This window comes from Lissotriton helveticus, chromosome 3_1, assembly GCF_964261635.1.
Source record: "Lissotriton helveticus chromosome 3_1, aLisHel1.1, whole genome shotgun sequence".
Classification (NCBI taxonomy): domain Eukaryota; kingdom Metazoa; phylum Chordata; class Amphibia; order Caudata; family Salamandridae; genus Lissotriton; species Lissotriton helveticus.
Genome location: NC_136061.1, coordinates 2,104,444,301 through 2,104,463,651, shown reverse-complemented (window position 1 = coordinate 2,104,463,651; position 19,351 = coordinate 2,104,444,301). Strand labels below are relative to the sequence as shown.

At 41.3% G+C, this 19,351-nt stretch overlaps 1 protein-coding gene across 1 annotated transcript in view; it reads left to right on the top strand.

The window, feature by feature from the left end:
- Positions 1 to 19,047, top strand: part of LOC144824146 (ADAMTS-like protein 5) — a 297,391-nt gene extending 278,344 nt beyond the window's left edge. The window contains exons 12-13 of the mRNA XM_078683277.1: positions 13,186 to 13,257; positions 14,143 to 19,047. Of these exons, the coding sequence (XP_078539403.1) occupies positions 13,186 to 13,257; positions 14,143 to 14,477 (407 nt within the window). The 3' untranslated portion in view covers positions 14,478 to 19,047. The remainder of the gene's footprint in view (positions 1 to 13,185; positions 13,258 to 14,142) is intronic.
- The last annotated feature ends 304 nt before the right edge of the window (positions 19,048 to 19,351 follow it).

Here is a 19,351-nt window from a genome sequence, read left to right as displayed (position 1 = left end):
TTTCACCTAGAACACTCTCACTCTCAAAATGCATTCCCAACCTAATCTATTTCTATTTCATGAACTACTGAAGACCCATCTTTTTACTTTGTAACTGCCACTCTCACTCCCAGTTTTGTTGCAACCTCTCTGAGCGCCAGGACACTCTCTGGTATTTGCACGCTTTGAAAATAAATCATTATTATCATTAAAACTGGGAAAATAACAGGGGAAAGAGAGACAATGCCATTAAAGGGTTCAGAAGGAAAAGAGGGCCATGAAAGAAGAGGAAAACACTTTCCACAAATATTACTATTTTTCCTGCTCCATCTGTAATTCCACTACTTGTATTAGTACCATTGGCTGTCAAAAAGAATAACATCCTGATCACAGAGGCTGACCTAAGGAAGACACACATGGAAAAGATGGACATTACCGCACAAAGTAGTTCATGCCCAGCCATCCAAGCACAACTGTCACTAAGGGATCTAACAATATACTAATCATGCCATCATGTAGCTGCCTTGTGGCAATTTTTGATGAGCATGACAAAAAGGTGAGGAAACCTTTTAAGATACCACATCTAGGAAATGTCAAAGAATAATAGAATAGGTTGGCATTTATAGAACCCCTGACTTCATCCCAGGGGGGATTTTGGTACTAAAAAAAAGAAAAGACTATGATATAGGCAGAAAAAGATGAAAAGGGCTAGATAACTTAACAAAATAAATATGTTTTTAAGATCTTCCAAAGAGACCAAAATTAACTAATTGATTTAAAGATTGAGGAAGAGGCAAGATGGCGGCGGAGTGAGGAGTCACATCGAAACTCGCTCCAGGTCCTGAGGAATTTTGATCTGATGGCTAGCTGAGTTTTTCACCACTTTGCTTCGGTGCTTCGAGAATGGTGTTTTGAGGAAAAAAAGAAGCCGAAAGATTATCTCCGAGATCGGGAGCTTTGATCCTGGGAGCAGGATTGTTTCTCTCCTGCTTCGTCCTCTGCTGTCAGCTGTCGGCTCCCCCTGCTTCGGTCCCACTGGACTTATTGGGCTTTGTGCAGCGTGCTGTGTGCGGCGCGCTGGGACCACGTACCTTTTTCTTCTTTGCAGGGGAGGCTGCAAAACGGCAAACAAACACTGGGGCTGGGCTATTTTCGGGACTTTTTATTGTTTCGTGCAAGCAAACGATCTGGTCTCCTTTTGCTCTGCTTGTCTGTAGCCAACTGCTGATTACCGAGGGAGACGTCATCAGAGCACTGCCTGTTGGGAGTTACATCGACAGGCTGCCACGCTAGAGGTAGGGAGCGTCTACAAATTACTTATAGCCACCTGTTAACTGCTCACTCCGGGGGCTGCAAGGCGAGGTGAGGCACAGATGCACAGAGGCACAGAAGGCACAGAAGGTAGCAAACAAAAGATAACAATAGCTAATATTAGCTAAAAAAAAACAAGCAAAAATACAAGCAAAAAATAAATAAAAAAAGGGGCAAAAGGACAAAAACTTACAAAAAGCTTACAAAAGATTACTAAATCCACAAGTTTACAAACTGTCTGTCTATATGAGCACATTTCAAATTATTCTCTCCAGAAAATTGGGGGGGAGAAGTAAACACAAGGAGAGCGTTTGCATAAAAATATATAAAGATAAGTACAGGTTGTGTGAAAGCTCAAGAAATTTAGAGTGGAGGACAAAACTACAAAAGATCTCGATAAGACGCTTAAAAAAAAAAGCAAGAATTGGGCTGTACTTCGGATTTGCATGACCCCAACGATTTTAAAGGAACTTACGCGGTGGTATTAGAATTACAGACTCAAACACAGATTCAAACACGAATAGTACAAAAAATGTCTGAAATAACCACGTGTGAAGCATCTAGTAGAGGAGCGACCCGAGAGAGCTCAGAGATGCTCTCAGAGGATGAATCAACTGAGACGATCGAGGAAAATGAAGTGGCTAAAGCAGTTGCCAAAAGCACATCAGCAACTGGGGATCATGGAAGCAGTTTAAAACAAACGGTGACCTATCAATCAGTAAACAATTGCTCCATGAGAAGACCAGAAACTAGAGGAATGAAGTCACAAGAGGCCAAAGGGGCAAGAAATGGAAATGGAAAAGGTGGTATGGATGATTACATGGATGGCAATGGTAATGGTAAAACAAACCATAAAAACAACATGGAGAAAACTAAAAGTAAAAATAAAAATGTCACAAAAACTGCTGAGAAGGAGACTGAGAGGGGAAAACCGAAGAAACAAGATCAGCTAAACGAAGATATCCCGGAAGAAAAGTCCGATGATCAAACTGATGAAAAGATGGAGCTTCTGGTTAAAAAGGCTAAAAGATTACAAACAATTAAAAACTTGAAGGCCGCGGCTAAATTAACGGGAACATGTGATGAAACACAACCAAGGATCTCAACTATATTTGTACCAATCTCGAAGGAAGCCTTGAATGAAAGCAGTAAAAAGGATCTCAACAATAGTAACAACATTAGTAATGGGAAGCTACAGGATGCAATGAAGAATAAACTTCCTGGCGATGAAATAACTATATACAGCGGAGGCACAGAAACGACTACAGATGCGGAACTAGACCTGGATTATATGCCCAATGATGGACAAATCACAATCGGAGATAAAAAATTACAAATTGGGAGCGAAGAATCAACAGAGGGATCTAACTCTGAAATTTATGAAACCGGTTTATCGATCTCTAGTGAAATTGGGGACTCAAGCGCGATCAGCGAGGACGAAATTTCACCTACCGGTAGGCTGGAAGTAATCGATCAGACAGATCAGAGAGACATAAAGAATAATGGCGGATCTGGTCAAGACTTGGTATTTAAAAAGAAAGCAGAACGGAAAAAAAAATCAAAACATAGAAAACTCAAACGGATCAGGGGAGTAACCAGGATCAGACAAAGAAAAAATCTAGACTTTTCCGGAAAAGCTTGACACCTACATTTATAAGAGACACAGAATTCAGAAACCCGAATAGTGGTGCAGGCGAAAAACACAAGGAAAAACAACATCATGAATCTGGCAAATCAGGATTTTCTGTGGAACCAACCATAAAGGATCTCCACCTAGATGTTAAAAGAGACAGCCAAAGGAATCACGAAGCTATCCAACAACTTCAAGGCGTTATCCAGAAGGTGGATAATACTTGCACCGAGATAGTGGATAGAATAGTATCGGTAGAGAGTCGCACAGAAAATCTGGAAGCAGATGTTATTAAACTTCAAAGTAGAGAAAAGGTCCAAGCCGGAGCTATTGAAGATCTCATGACAAAGCGTGAGGATCTTGAGAACCGAGGGAGGAGAAATAACCTACGCTTTTTGGGAATTGCAGAAGGTGCAGAGGGAAGCGACCCGAAGGGATATATCATTAACCTCTTAAAATCCTCCATGCCTGAACTTCAAACATGGGAACTAGAATGTGAAGTCCAACGAGCTCATCGTTTTCCTCTAACACTCCCCAAACGATCTCCAAAAGAAAATCAATATCCAAGAGCTATGTTGGTCTGCTTTGGAAACTTTCTTTTAAGAGAAGCAATTTATGACCTGGCCCGACCGATGAGCAAAAAAGAATACCAAGGGAACAAGTTCTTTGTTCGCCCGGATTTTGCTCACGCAACGGTCGAACGCCGCTGGAGGCTGCGGCAACTCTTTGCCCCATTTGAAAAGATAGGAGCAACAGTTCATTTACTAAATCCAGCACGTTTAAGAGTACTTTATAAAGGAACCTCAAGGAACTTTGTTAGCGAGATCCAAGCCGAGGCGTATCTGCATGAACTTCCTGAATTGAGAAAACAGAAAGGGAAAAACTAGCCATTAGAGGTGTAATATATTCAAAGTTTCTTGATAAATCAGGCGATCGAGCGAGTTGTGATGTTCGGATCGCTCGGCCACCCACACCTAGGGATCTAGGTCCCAGGATGCCTCAAGAAGTGGTGGGGGGAGGGGAGGGTGAGAGGGTGGGGAATGCTTCGCTACTGGGGGGGGAAAAAAAGGGGAAAAATTCATCATCAGGAAAAGAAGAAATTATTGTACAGCAGTGGTGGGAGAGAATTACAGATACTGAGGGAAAAAGGCAGAATTCTTATTAAACGGAACAAGGATAAAAAAAGAATTAAAGAAAAAATGGCTAATAAACTTAAAATTTCATGCGCATAGTCACAATTAATGTTTGTGGTTTAAATGATGCGAGAAAAAGAAGAGAGCTGAAAGAATATTTTAAAACACTACAAGCAGACTTAATTTGTTTGCAGGAAATGCATGTTGAATTCTCGCAGAAATATTTACTAGAGCAATTGGGTTATTTGATTTTGGCATGCACTACCCAGGGTACAAGGACATGTGGGGTTGCGATATTGGCCCGAGGAAATAGTGTTAAACTGAAGAAACATCAGGCAGATAAACACAGCCGATGGGTTTTAGTTGAATTACAAATACATCATTTGAATTTTACTTTATGTTCAATTTATGCACCTACGGTGGATGATCCAGACACTTTCAGTCAAATAAATGCACTGCTACCTAGCTGGCCACTTCCGATCATAGTGTGTGGCGATTTAAATATAAATGGTCTTGCAGGGCTATGGAAGAATGATGTAGGTAGGTTTAAAGGGAGGGGGAAAAAAAAGCCATAGAGCACTGGTTAATCTTATGAGAGATATTGGTTTAATTGATACCTGGGAGCAGATTATGGCAGGAGGAGGTAGTACATACTACTCGGCTCCACACAAAACAGTAGCAAGGCTTGATTATTTCTTGATTTCACCTGCACTGCTACCGATTGTTACAATCAAAAAATTACCGAGATTAATGTCGGACCACAACCCTTTAGTTTTAGAGATCGTTCTGGCAAATGCAATATTAAATCTAACTTCTTGGTCATTTGAGAGAGCTTTATTACATGATGCTGATTATGTTGCCCTTATGGAAAATTGGTTAAGAGAATTTTTGGAGCATAACAGGGGTACGACACGACCTTCAGTGGTTTGGGACGCGATGAAGGCAGGTATTAGAGGAGAAACTTTAAGCTACTCTCTCAGACGTAATAAAATGCAAAAAGTATTAATAGAGGAGAAGATTAAAGTTGTGGTGGATCTGAAGTAAGATTTGATAAAGATTATAGCAGTGAAAGGAGATGTGACAGAGGTGACTCAAAAATTAGTCATTGCTAAAGCAGCAGTAGGGGAAGTATATAGCTCAAGAGCAGCTGAGAAGTATTTAGCAAGAAGAGAAGAGCAATATGAATATAATGAGCAAGTTGGACGCATGTTGGCGATAAGAACTCGACAGGCAGTTACCAAGGGACAGATAACTGAAATGATCACAGAAGGAGGAGTCGTAGTTAAAAACCCAAAGGAAATGTGCGCAGTTTTTCAGAACTTTTATAAGAAACTCTATAATCAAGAGGGAGAGGAGCCAAGAAAGAGAGAAGTAGAAATATATCTGGAAGAGGCTGCACTAGATAAAGTTACGGAGGAAGATAGGATCAGTCTGGAAACAAAATTTACTCGAGAAGAAATTCAACTGGCTTTTAATGGACTACCATCAGGTAAAGCTGTAGGACCTGACCTTATACCCCTAGAATTCTATAAGAAATTTTTTGCAATACTAGAGGGGGATATCATTACACTCATGGTTTCGATCCAGGAAGGAGCTGAACCACCCGATTCCTGGAGTGAAGCGACAATGGTTGTTTTCTTAAAAAAGAATAAAATTTCCACTGATCCCGGGTCATATAGGCCAATTAGCCTGATGAATAGCGATACAAAGGCCTATTCGAAAATACTAGCTAATAGATTGAACTCGATAATTGGAAAGGTGGTCTCACCCTGCCAACATGGGTTTATCCCAGGCAGGGGGACAGCCGATCACATTAGAAGAGTTATCACCTTGTTTGATGGAACGACAGCCTCACGAGACCCTATGTCTTTAATATTATTAGACGCAGAAAAGGCTTTCGATAGGGTCTCGTGGGGCTTTCTTTGGACAACAATGTATAAACTCAACATTGGGCAAAAGTATGTAGGGGGATTGAAAGCGCTATATAAAAACCCAGTCATAAAAGTAAGAGTAGCGGGGGAACAGAGTGAAAATATTGATATCAAGCGAGGAACTAGTCCCTGTTCACCGTTGCTCTTTGCCTGCTACATTGACCCTTTCATAAGACACATAGAAAGAAATATGCTCATATGGTCTATTGTATTGAATGGCTACGAGACAAAAATGTTGGGTTATGCAGATGACCTAGCAATCACGTCACCCACCCCAGCAACAGCGTTAGTGGAAATAGAAAAAGAAGCAAAAAAATATGGGTCTTGGTCTGGGTACAAATTGAACCAGTCTAAAACACAGATAGTTATCAATCAATTTGCTATAATAGACGATGCTAGAGTAATAGACTCGGCTGTCTACCTGGGTATAACTATAACATCTAACCTGTCTAAGCTAGTGGAGGAAAACCTCACTCCGGTAATCAGAAAGGCTAAACAAGATCTAGATAGGTTAGAAAACTTACATCTTACAATAATCGGACGCTGTAATTTAATTAAGATGATGTTTCTTCCCAAAATGTTATATTTTTTTTAACTATCCCTTTAATATTTCATAATAACTGGTTTAAGGATATTGAAAGGATCTGCAATCGATTTATATGGGCAAAAGGTAAAACGCGGAGATCCATAAAAAAGATGGCTCTATCTAAGGAAAGGGGAGGATTAGCAGCTCCAGACTTTAAAGAATATTATCTAGCAGCATCTTTACAGTATCTTAGAGGACTACTTGGGGGGAACACTAACGATAGATGGCGGGACGGACTTGATATACCAGACACATATGATTTACTAGTTAGAGATTCCAATAAAGGATTACTCACATTTAAAGAATTTAGCTACTATAAAAGAACAAAGTTTAAGGTATTTGCAGCAGCCAAATCGGTATGGTCTAGGGTCCGGAAAAAAATCAAGCTGGGACGGATGAGTTTCTATACACCTTTATATAAAAATGAGCTACTTCCTGAAGTGTTCCATGATCAGGTTATGAAAAGATGGGATAGCGCGGGGCGTTGTATTATAGGAGATATTATAGATGATACGGGCATAATCTCATTTGAAAGGGCTTGTCAAATATTTAAGTTAGATCGTAGAGACTTTTTCAAATACCTACAGATCAGATCAGTAATACAAAGGAAACTGCCTAGGGGAGATCATTTTAAAAGAGTGGATTTGATGGAATATATTCAAAATGAGAAGGGTTGCTCAATCTCACAATTATACGGGGTGCTGAGTGAATGCAAAGAAGACGATAGGACCAAAATCTTCGCTAAATGAAGGACGAAGTTAAACTTAGTGGGAAACGAGGGGGAAAAATCACTGCAGTTTGCTAATTCTATCGTTAAAGTTGCTAATTTACAAGCACAATGCTACAAAACCTTCCATGAATTATATTACACGCCGCATAAAATAGCACAATGGGGGGGGAATTAGTGGAATATCTTGTCCCAGATGTCAAAGCGCACAAGCTGATACTATCCATATGTTTTCGGCATGTCCAAAATTAAATCCTTTCAAAAAGGCGATGGAAATATTCTTTAGGGATGAATTAAGGATATCAATTGGCTTAACAAATGAGATCATGATTTTGGGTGTAGGGAGAGATGGGCAGGATATCCCCCATCAAGAATTTATATTTATTGCAATGGCCATATCCCGACTTTGTATAGCAACCCTATGGAAGGATCCTAATCCCCCGTCATTTAACCAATGGCTTATGAGAATGCTATCAATGTATATATTGGAGAAATCATTGTATGAAAAAAAAGGCCGCAAAGCGATGCAATTAGGTAAACGGATTTGGGCACCGGTAGAACATTGGAAATCAAGAATAGAGGGGTAATCTATTCTACAATATTAGCTTATAATATTATAATAATTTGTATTTTTTATTTTTTGCTTCTTGCTTTCATGAACTTTAGTTCGTTTGTGTAAAGACTCATATGACCTGTGAAATTATTTTTTGTCTTCGTTTATAAAGATGCATATCTGCTAAAAGAAATGTATATTTGGAATGAAATATTTGATTGTAATCATGTGGAACTGTACTTTCTGATGATGAATAATAAAAAATATCAAAAACAAAAAAAAGATTATTCCAAAGCGTGACAAAAGCTCTACCTCCAATACTGGTATAACTAACATGAGTTACTACCAGCAGCGGCCCACCCTTAAGAGCAGAGGGACCACGTCCCCCACATTTTGAACATAAAGTGTCTTTCGAAAGACACTCTTCTTGTTCAGGTCAGGCAGCCAGAAGCTACACATGCATTAAACGCAGAGTCTCCTGCCTGAACTGAACTTTGCTGGGCTGGAGATGTCACACCTCCTGTCGGCATGACCTCCTCAGCTCTGCAAAGTGCCTGGAGCTCCTCCCCCTCATGACCAGGGGGAGTGTCAGTGATAGCATGTACCTAGGTTCTTTAGTTTTAAACCGTTAAGTGCCCAAGACCAAGTGTCTATCAGTGGCACCTCGCCACAGAGTGGGATTGGGTCAGAAACTTTCACTGACCCCCATCCCACTCGGTGATGCGGTAGGGAATGCTGCCTCTTATCATTGGCTGACCTAATGTCAGCCAGTGATGGGAGGTACAGTCTCAATTCTCCTGGACCCTCTGAGGCTTCCCTCCAGAGACAGTAGAAGGTAATTGTTACACCTGGCATCCTTGGCGGGGCTTATAACCAACTGGCATATTAAATGTACTCATACATTTCTAGTAATGTGCACTACCTGTGCCCAGGGCCTGTAAATTAAATGCTACTTGTGGACCTGCAACATTGATTATGCCACCCACTTAGGTAGCCCTATAAACATGTCTCAAGCCTGCCATTGCAGAGAACAGTGTGTGCAGTTTAAGAAGCTATGTCGGCCGGGCAAGATATACCTCTTGCCAGGCCCAATCTTTCATTTTTAATACATATGTCACCCCTAGGGTAGCCCCTGGACAGGGTCAGGGTGCAATGTATTGAAAAGGTAGGACATGTACCTTTGAGTTTTACATGTCTAAGTAAACAAATGTACTAAATTTGTTTTTCACTACGTCAAGGCCTACATCTCCCGTTGGATAACATTGATATTGTTTTGTTACATTTTATAGGCATAATTTCCAAATAGGAAGATATGACTGCTTCATGTTTTGTGTCTCTGGAATCCTAATTTAAAATACTGACTTATGGTGAAGTCAGATTTTAAAATACAATTCTAAAAATGCCACTTTTGTAAAGTTGGCATTTTCTTGTCTTAGGTAGTTGGTGCCTGAAGCCTGCCTCTGGTCACATGATTGGGTGTAGTAAGCAGCTGGGCTTTTGTATTCCTCCTAGACAGCCACACATAATGGGAGGTTAGATGTGCTTTGATGGGCCATACTGTAGGATGGGGGAGGAGTTGGGCACAGTCTCACAACCCTAAATAGGCTGTGTTTTGTCGCTACACAAAGAGCTGCATACTACCTGTAGTTATTCTGGAGCTAGGGCTGGCAGGGCAGCTGTGCACTTCAAATGTATGCCTCTATAAGCTTCTTCCCACTTCAATGGCACAACTGCACTGTGCATAAAAGAAGGACCTCAGGCAGCACCACTTCAGTACACTTGTGTACATGTGGATACTCTAACAGGAAGAAGGGCTGCTAAACTGCTGTAAGGGCTGCCACTCTTCTGGACTGCTACTCTTCTGGACTCCTGCTTTGCTGTGCTGACCTGCTGCCTGCTGCCCTCTTACCTCAGTGAAAAGGTTTGGATCTGCATATATTGAGTCCAAAACCCAGAGTGACTCCAAGGGCTAGTTGGCTGGTCTCCAATCTGAAGCCTCAGGGACATATCAGGCTTCAATCAACCTTGCATCGGCACCTGGACTCTGGCATCTGTGAGTCTACCCTGCCAAGTGGTACCACCTCAGTCCTGTACCCTGGAAGTTGGCCTATGGTGTTTACTAGCTAAAGTGTTGCATCTCCTCAGCTAAGTGGTGCATGCTTCGGCAAAACCAAAGCATCGCTAGTGCTGCATGGATTTGGCCCGGCGCAGAAGATCCACATCAACCTTGCATCTTCGTAACCGAAAAACATCGCTGACTGCATGGCACATTTCTGATCCAAGTCCCCACATGTCTCATCAATGGCAGCTAAACGATGATGCTGGCCTTCGCATCACAGTCTCGCAGCTCCTCGGAACTGATGTTTTGCCTCAGCTGTGCACCACATCCTTGACTCTCTGACTCCGCATCGCAAGCCCCGTTGACGGGATCCTCAACAACAATGCACAGGGCTTCGCATTGCAGTCTCTCCGCATCTCTGAACTAATGCAGAGCTTTGCCTGCGCAGCGCTTCTTCCCTCAGATCCACATGACACCATACAACCAGGATATAAGGTACTTTGTTCAGCAAGCCTAGCATGGGCCCTGTAGCTGGCCTGTGCCCCATCGCTGTTGGCCAGAACTTGTGACTTTGTCCTGGTCCAGCGTGACCAGATATCTCTTGATGCACTTTGTGCTTTTTGGCACTATTTTAACTTAAAACTTTAAAATTCTATATCTCCAGTTTTACTGATTAATTTTCGCAGCCTTGCTCATGTTTTATTTATTCAAATCTATTATTTTCTTTCTAAACCTGGTGTGGGATCTTTTTGTAAGTTTTTTTCACTGTTTGATTGTTTGAAGTGTTGACCAGACACCTTACACATTGCCTTCAAGTCAAGCTTGACTGCTCTATACCAACCTACAAGAGGGTGAGCACAGGTTAATTTGGGGTTTGTTTGTGCCTTATCCTGACTAGCATTGTGGTTGCTGCTTGACCAGAGCTCACACACCAGTCAACCAGTAACCCAATTTCTAACAGTAAGTGTTATGTTTGTATTTAATATTTGGTGCGTGCATGCATTAGTGTATGTATGAATGTATGTGTATACGTGAGTGTGTGATGTGAAGGGTGTTGTGTGAGTGAGTGTGCATTTGTGTCCCCCCCCCCACCAATCGCTATACTCTAATTACCGGCAACCACTAGTCATCGCCGAAAGCAGTTGGGAATTGGAGCACTGTTGTTTTTGAAATTTCTTTCATTCCTTTTCGAGTAATTATCATTCAATTCATCATGATTAATACATTCCAAAGGAGCCTTTGGAATGTATTGATCATGATAAATTGAATGATAATTACTCCAAAAGGAATGAAAGAAATTTCAAAAACAATGCGACAAGCTTAAAAATAAACCACAACATTGAAAGAAACAATGGTGGAGTCCTTCTTACTGTAAGGAATCAAAGGTGTGCCCTAAGGGATGCAACCAATGTTGGAAGCACAATACTGACGTATATTTATATATCTCGAGATTCACTCAGTCCCCATACATCAAGGGACAGTCCTGTTCCAACAATGAAACGCGATCGATTTTAGTCATATTGAGGCCATTATGAATAGGCCAAAGCCTCACCCAGCCCCTGCAAACGTTAACAAGAAAACTGAGGATTTTCTCAATAATTCTCTGATAACGAAGTTATAAAATTATATGGGCAACAAAGCTACCAACAAAAACTCAGCAAGCCTCAGTTAACCTGCTTAAGTCATTCGATGCTTACCATCTTCACTATCTCAAGTTTATCACCCAATATGTTCACTCTAATGATAAATAAAAGCAAAAACATTCTTGCCAGCGACCACCATAGAATGATCAATGACTTACCACCTTCTGGCTGAAAGGAGTTAAACCTCACCTAATACAATCCAATGTCAAAACCTGCCATTAATCCTCCTGAATGATCAGGCCAGAAAGAAGCGATACAGAATGAATTATGTAGCTGTGAATCCTTTGGTGCATGTTTACACTGACTAGACAGCAACATACTGAAGCATTAAAGGGAAAACCTGACAATTGCGGCATTTGATTCAAAAGACTTCTTAAACAGACATGTGCAGGACTTAACATGGAAATCCAGATTGGGGAATTTCAACGACTGTTGCAAACCCCGCAAGTCAATAATAAAAAGAAGCAAATATTCATGAAACCTGGAGTAAGAAGAATATTAGTGAAGTTGAGTTGCGAAGGTGAGAAGGAGAGAAGCCACAAATCAAAGCTGAGTAGCCACAATTCAAGGATGGTTAGATAAAGACAATGATAGATGGAAAGAAAAATATGATAAATACAAATGTGGATTGACCAGGTCAAAGGAATCTAAGAAACGTGCTAAAAAAGAAAGTCCTGCAGATAGTGCATAAAGTGTCATACATGATAGGTGAGATGCAGAGGATGTGCCCGAGGAAACCTCCTACTCTTCCTCTCGCTCAAAAAGAAGCTAAAACACAGTCATGTGATTTAATACTGCTCCTAAATAATCCCGCTGCCAATAGGTCTGCAGTGCCGGCCAACCGCCCCCCGGGAGTACTTCTGGAGACTACTTTAGATTTCCTCATCAATGATACATATGACAGCACTGACCTCCACTCCCTCTAACCCAAGCATGTTATTATTAATCACTCTGGAGTGGTCTGAATATATTTATTGTTAGATTGGACAGCTCCATATTCAAGACAAAGAATTTGCTCGATCACTTGGAATAAAATCCCTTCCATCTCAAACCCAACATAAACTGTTACTTTGTTAGATGTGCATGTCTCACTTGTTTAACATCCAGATGACTATGACTTCATCCCTGTCATTCCACTGGATTGAGAATATATTTGTATTATTGTTCTACATTTCCTATGCAATTGTAATCTAATAATTACATGAATGTTAGCTCCTTACCTCTTTGCTTATGTTTGACGTTTAATGTTCATACACTGCTTATAACACCTCTGTTCAATAATTGTTTTCTGCGTGACTGTAAATTCTATTTTCACTGGTTATGCTGTTTATGTGCTGCCCAATTTAATTTCTGATAGAAGTAAAGGTAGTTTTAAAGAAAGGTTGGAACGAAACTTCTTCTATATAAGTATGGATCCGCAAAGATGCCGAGAATGGGAAAGCTGGACATGTGACATATTTAAATCCAATTTGTGCTATGCACTGTGGCACCTTCAAGAGATCATGGTTATACCAATCAGTTTATTCATATTATGCACCTTTGAGAGTGAACGAGTTCAACCCTGTAATTTTTCCGCATGAGTATCAATACTTGGATTTAGACTGCGTTTTTAAATCTTACCTTCTTGTTGCAGATACATGTGGCAAATGTAAAAAGATCAAAGGTCGCCAGAACAAGATTAAGCAGTATTGTCAGAAGGACTTTGGTGAGATCTGGGATTTCTATTTTCCTTTTCATTGTTTGGAAGAGTGCCTGGTTACCGATCACAATCTGATCCTTCTATTTGAGTGTATGACTCTGAAAGCACGTGTGTCTACATTAGGGCAAAATGCATGAAAAGCAACAAATCTCTTGTCTTCTTTTAGGCGTTTTTGTGCGGTCTAAAAGATATTACTGGCTGAAGAGCTCAATTTTATGATGTACTAATTGTTTCCTCCAGGTTCTTTCCTATTTTTCTACAGCTTGTTTTTTCCCCCGTAGCCCGTTTAACAGGGTGGCCGTACTACACATAGGTGAAATTTAAATTTCATCTGAGCAGTTTACGGAAGATAGAAATCCCTGCCTGTTGCAAAGATGCAACAGTTTTATCAACTTTGCAAAACTTTGCTGGTAGAATTTTCTTGTTAAAACGTCTTTCTTGTCATGAAATTGCCTAGCTAGAAGGGAATTGTTGCCGATTTTTTTCCCCTCTGATTTAAAGTTTACTATCCTTCAAAGGCTTCACAAAATTTGCAGAGGAAAAGCTTTGACTCTTCACATGTCCCCTGTCGGGCTACATTTTTAGATCTCACCTCATTGTTGAACAGCTGGTCCAGTACATGGCTTCCGCTTCACGTTCTCAAAGGACAAAGTTTTGCGTCCAGCTGGAAAACTATCACTTGACATAATATGTCATGCCTGGAGCATGGCATGCTTCCAAATCCAGTCCATGGACAAGGAAGCTCTCACTCTTCTGCGGCACCTCAAAAAGGAACAATGGGATCACATGAATCTCATCACCCCTGCACTAGAGCTGGTGTGAATCAATACGTTGTCTATGTGTAGGAACTTTTTTAGTCTTGGTACTAATCTTTTTGTGGTTCTCTTTCAGTTTTTCGAGGCAGGATCATTGGTAAAAAGGTGGTTGGAAAGGAAACCCGTTACGATGTGCAGGTGGTGATGACGTACAAGAACAACTTTCCCATAGTGAGGCGGGAATACATGTGGGTTCCAAACATCTGCGACTGCCCTCACCTGCTTGAGAAGAGGGACTACATCCTGATGGCTCGAAGGCATGTGAATTATGAACACACCCTGAATAGGATACTGCTAGAGGCCCAAAGCTTTGTACGCCCCTACAGACCAAAGGAAGACAAGTTACTACGAGGCCTAGACCAAGAGTGTTTGAAGTATGGAGCCCAGTCAAAGACAAAATATCATGGCTAGCTCTTCATAGAGCAACCCAAAGGTCTTCAATCCCCACCAAAGAGAAAGGATGAAGAGGGGACCCAGGACCTTCCTATTTGTGGACTAAATGATTTCCAGGTACACTGGGATTTACACATTATGAGCACTTTTTGCAGGAACTTTTGCCAAATGCATAAAACCAAAGAACAATACAGTATATGTTCTTGATGTCATATTGTCAGATTAGAAACAATACTACCTTAGTCTATATTGACGCTGGGGTGGACTGAAAAGGCTTTTGAGCAGCGTATTACGGAGCACAGTTTCGAACTGAGATACATATTCAAGGGACTATGTTGACAATCCATCGACTGACCTACCGCAGTGACTGATGTTTAACTATGTGGTTGAGATTCGAAGGTCGCCAGGTCTGCATAGCCATTGATCCTCCAGAGGCCAAAAAAGGAGCGCTATTGAGTTGGCAACAATAAGCATCTGTTGTCACTGCCGAGAAACCATTTCAGCAGTGAACGGATGCATTACGAATAGAGTGTTATGCAATGTTACAGCACGTTCAATATTTCTAAAGAATTCTGTTGGTCCAATACCAAGCTATCAGCTGTGTATTCACAGAAAGAAAGCAATATAAGTGCTAAATCTCACTCACATATATTGCTGAAATTGCTGCTTCCCTCACAATTGCTGATTGTGGTTCCTTACCCCTGTATTTGATACTATTCCCTATATTTATACAGGATTATATTTGCATGCATGTGTGATGCCATTAGGGCAGAGTGAATGTGAGACTTGTGTACTATGCCAGAATGTAATATGACATATTTGTTATCTCTGACTTATGACATATCACATTGACAACTGGTGGAAGTTCACTTCAATGCCAACACATTGGCTGTTTCAGATGTAGTATGCCGGTTTAAAATGTATTTTCCTAATTTATTTCACACAAGTTCTTTTAATACATGTTTAGTAATGATTTGCAAACAGCAATGATGTCATACCTCGCGAGTTATGGTGTTTCACCGACTGGGACACATGGAAGGTCACTTTAGGTAATATAAAAATATATAACTGGCAACCTTGTACTATGTTGCGATCACTAGACTCTGGTGACTTTTACAAACCTCTCGACGTTTGGTCTTGAGATTTGTTATGCTTACCTCTATGTACACTATACTTAAATCGAGCTAGCCATACTATGTTTGGAAATGTGTGTGTGTATGCACACGTACATATACACACACACATAGACTTTTATCTAAAAGGGCGATTTCCCACAACATCCTGAAATTATCTACTGCAGCAGAGATGAGAAACTACTATAAACCACAATATAAATGTTTAAGGTGTTGGCGCAGTGGCCACCACCTATTCATTGCATTATTTAAAGTGGTAACCTTAAATTGTGTGAAATACATGTTCAGTCAATCGAAAGAATAAGCTATGTTGAGATGTAGACATGGAAAATGAAGGACGTGTTGCCTTCTCTCACACACCTATTGTGCTAATTGCCCTCCAGTGGAAAGTTGTGTCACACTCCTGTCATTTAACCTTAAATAACCTACAGTCAACACCAGACAGGCTGTCACTAGGAGCCTAAATAATATTGACAAGCATCTACCCTCTTAGTCTACAGATATCACTAATTGGGAGTATTGTGTGCCTGACAGCACCATAGGCTCGCATCGCTGCTTCTCTGATGAGCTGGTGAGGTACAGCACTGGCCTTCTTTCCATGCTTTAAACAACGACCTCTGTTCTATTCTGCCTCCACCTTGGACTCACTTCAGGAAAACGGAGAAAGCAGCGAAGTACAACACCGCTCTGACAAAAGCATTATACAAGGTTTGGTTTTAAATACAGCTTTGGGCAACCTCCGTTGCACACTTCAATAAAATATGTTAAAATATATGTTCGTATAATCTTTGTAGGCTGGTGGGGAAAATGAATGCCATCAAATGGCAGAAAATCCTGGAGGGACCAATGTCACGACACCCTTCCTTCGAAGTGTGAGTAAGAGGGCGGCCAAGGAAAAGAGTAATGTTGGGTACCATTTTATTTCCTTAAAACATAATTAGTTTGAGCATTATGGGTCTTACTCAATCTCTAGCCATACATCTCTCATCTGCATTCAAATACAAAAGTAGTACAACGATTTTAAGTTTAATCAGAAGATTGAGCATATGTAAGGTTGTATGGACAAATCATCATACACTTCAGTGACATAGTGTGAATGGAACATGGGACCATACCTGTACATAATTAGAAAGGACTTAAACGACTCTCTGTACTGGCTACTGATTAAGTACATCTGTAAAATCATGCAGCAGCAATGCACATGGTTAGAATCTGGTATTATCCCCAATATTGTGCATCCTATACCATTCTAAAGCCTCCATACAGCCCATTAGAAACCTCCCCGTGTATCTTATGATGTTTGGGTAGTGAGTGTGAAACCTTTTATATAGTTTCTTATGAGACTTCTAAACTGTAAGTACTCAATTCAGGACAGTTCTGATGTCCGATTTCCATATTGCAGATCAGGTGTAATTCCACAAATTGCCTGGGATGATGACATTATTTACAGGCTTTTATAAAGGTTTTGCATTCACATGAATTTATATGCATATTGTACCACAATAAATCATGTTATTGTGAATCTCTTTACCATCTGTTTTTTATATGTTTTACAATCTGGCATGAAATGTTTTTATTCTCACAAAATAGACGGTGGCATATCATATGTTTTGATCCGTGGCGTAACAAAACTTGAGTCCTCCGTCCCCCCTTCCCCGCAAAATACAAGGAGGGGAGCCCTCCACGCACCAGACCCAGTCAGAAGCTCCCAGGCCAGGGGCCTGCTGCCCATTTCACAGTGCCGAGGGGGCCCCCTGTGGCCATTGTTACACCAATGGTTTTGATCTCACCTGAGATAGCACGTGTTATTTCTTGAGATATTTTGTTTACTTACAAGGGGCTTAGAGCACGCCCATTGCTTACGATTGGTTGGCTTCCTTTCCACTCTCATTTCCTTGCTCCCTTTTGACAGCACGTGCTGGCTTCACTTCCTTTTCAAGCGTTTGTCTCTCCCCTTGGAGAATGGCCCAAGTACTGCTTCCATGTGGCACCTATTGCCCTTCCAATTACATTCTTTCAGAGGCAATAAAACAAAATAGTTGCAGCACACCATAGGAATCTGTGTGTTTGTATGCATTCTCCCCATCCGACTGTGCATTGTTAATTACATCCTTCCACCCTTCTGTCTCTCTCCATGCTGTATGAAAAGGGAGATGGAAAAAAGTCACAGAGGCGACCGTACAGAGGATAATCTAATTTTACATAAAACAAGCACATCTACCACCCTACCCCTACCACCACCCTTCCAACCAATCTAATCACCACCACCCTAACTATCACTACTACCCTCATCATCACCACCCTACCACCAGCACAACCACTGCCACCACTGTAACCACCACCCTAACCATCACCCTAGCCACCACCACCACCACTCTACACCACCACCTCCCTACCCTAACCCCTACCACCCTAACCAACACCACAATCCTACCCTAATCACCGTTAGCACCACCCTAACATAACCACCACCATCCTACTAACACAACCACCCTAACACCATGCTAACCACCACCACCCTATACTAACCAACACCAACCACCACTCTACCTTAACGACCACCACCCAAACCAACACCAACACCCTACCCTATCCTAATCAACACTACCACCACCCTTAATGCCACCACTGCTCCGCACCACCACCTTACCACTACCCTACCACCACCTTACCACTACCTTACTGCCACCCTACCACCACAACCCTACCATTCCCATCCTCTACCAACACTCTCCCACCACCCTACTCATCATCACCCTTACCACCACCGCGCTAACCACCACCACTGCCCTAACAATCACCATTATCCACCACCACCTCACTAACCACCACCACTCTATCCTAACCACCACAACCCTCAAGACCACCACCACAACCACCATCCTACCACCCTCACCATACTCACCTCACCACTACCACCACCCTCTAACCACCACAAACCACCCTATCCTAACCCCTACCACCACCCTTTCACGCAACATGGCTCTAAATTCCTGTAGTAGATCTTTATTTTTTACCAACCTTTTTAAATTCATTATTTGATAGTTGTTTACATGGAAAGTTGTGGTCTGTGTTTGTATTTGTTCTCTCACGAGAAGTTGTGGCCTACATTTGCGTTTGTTTACTCTTGAGTAACTTCCTCTTTCCTGAAAATATACATTTAGTTATCTAGTAAATCTAAGTCATATCAAAGATTAAGAAACATTTACACGTCATCTATAGCTATCTCTTGACCTGTCGGATTATTCTATCGAATATGTGAATGTTGTGAAGAAACTCGTTGCTATAATGTTGCTGGGAAACCTTGTGTGAGTGCTTTCTGGACAGATTCACATTTGCATAAACTTTACATTTGATTACCTTGTACATTTTAATTGCTGTGCAGTAGGAGTAAGAAAACAGTGTTCATTGCATTACACAGCATGCTTTTAATAAAACAACGTGTGAACAGTCAACTCTGTTTCAAAGATTGATTGTGTGGGCTTTCCTTCTGCTTCTTGTGTTTGTCCCTCCGCTGGAGGGACAAACTGCTTACTTTCAGTCACTTCCTTTTTAATTTTTGATTAAGCACCCCGTAATAATGCATGGGTTCCCAGCCCTCTCCCTTGAGTACTTCTCTTCACCTACTCTGTTGTGCTCCATGTTTCTCTTGCCTATGTGCCTCTTCCCACTCTGTCCATAGTGTTTGCCCTTGTGTGGTTCCTCAGCGCTCCACGTTGCTCTCTCTCTCCCATGTTATGTACTTCTCCTGCCACCCTC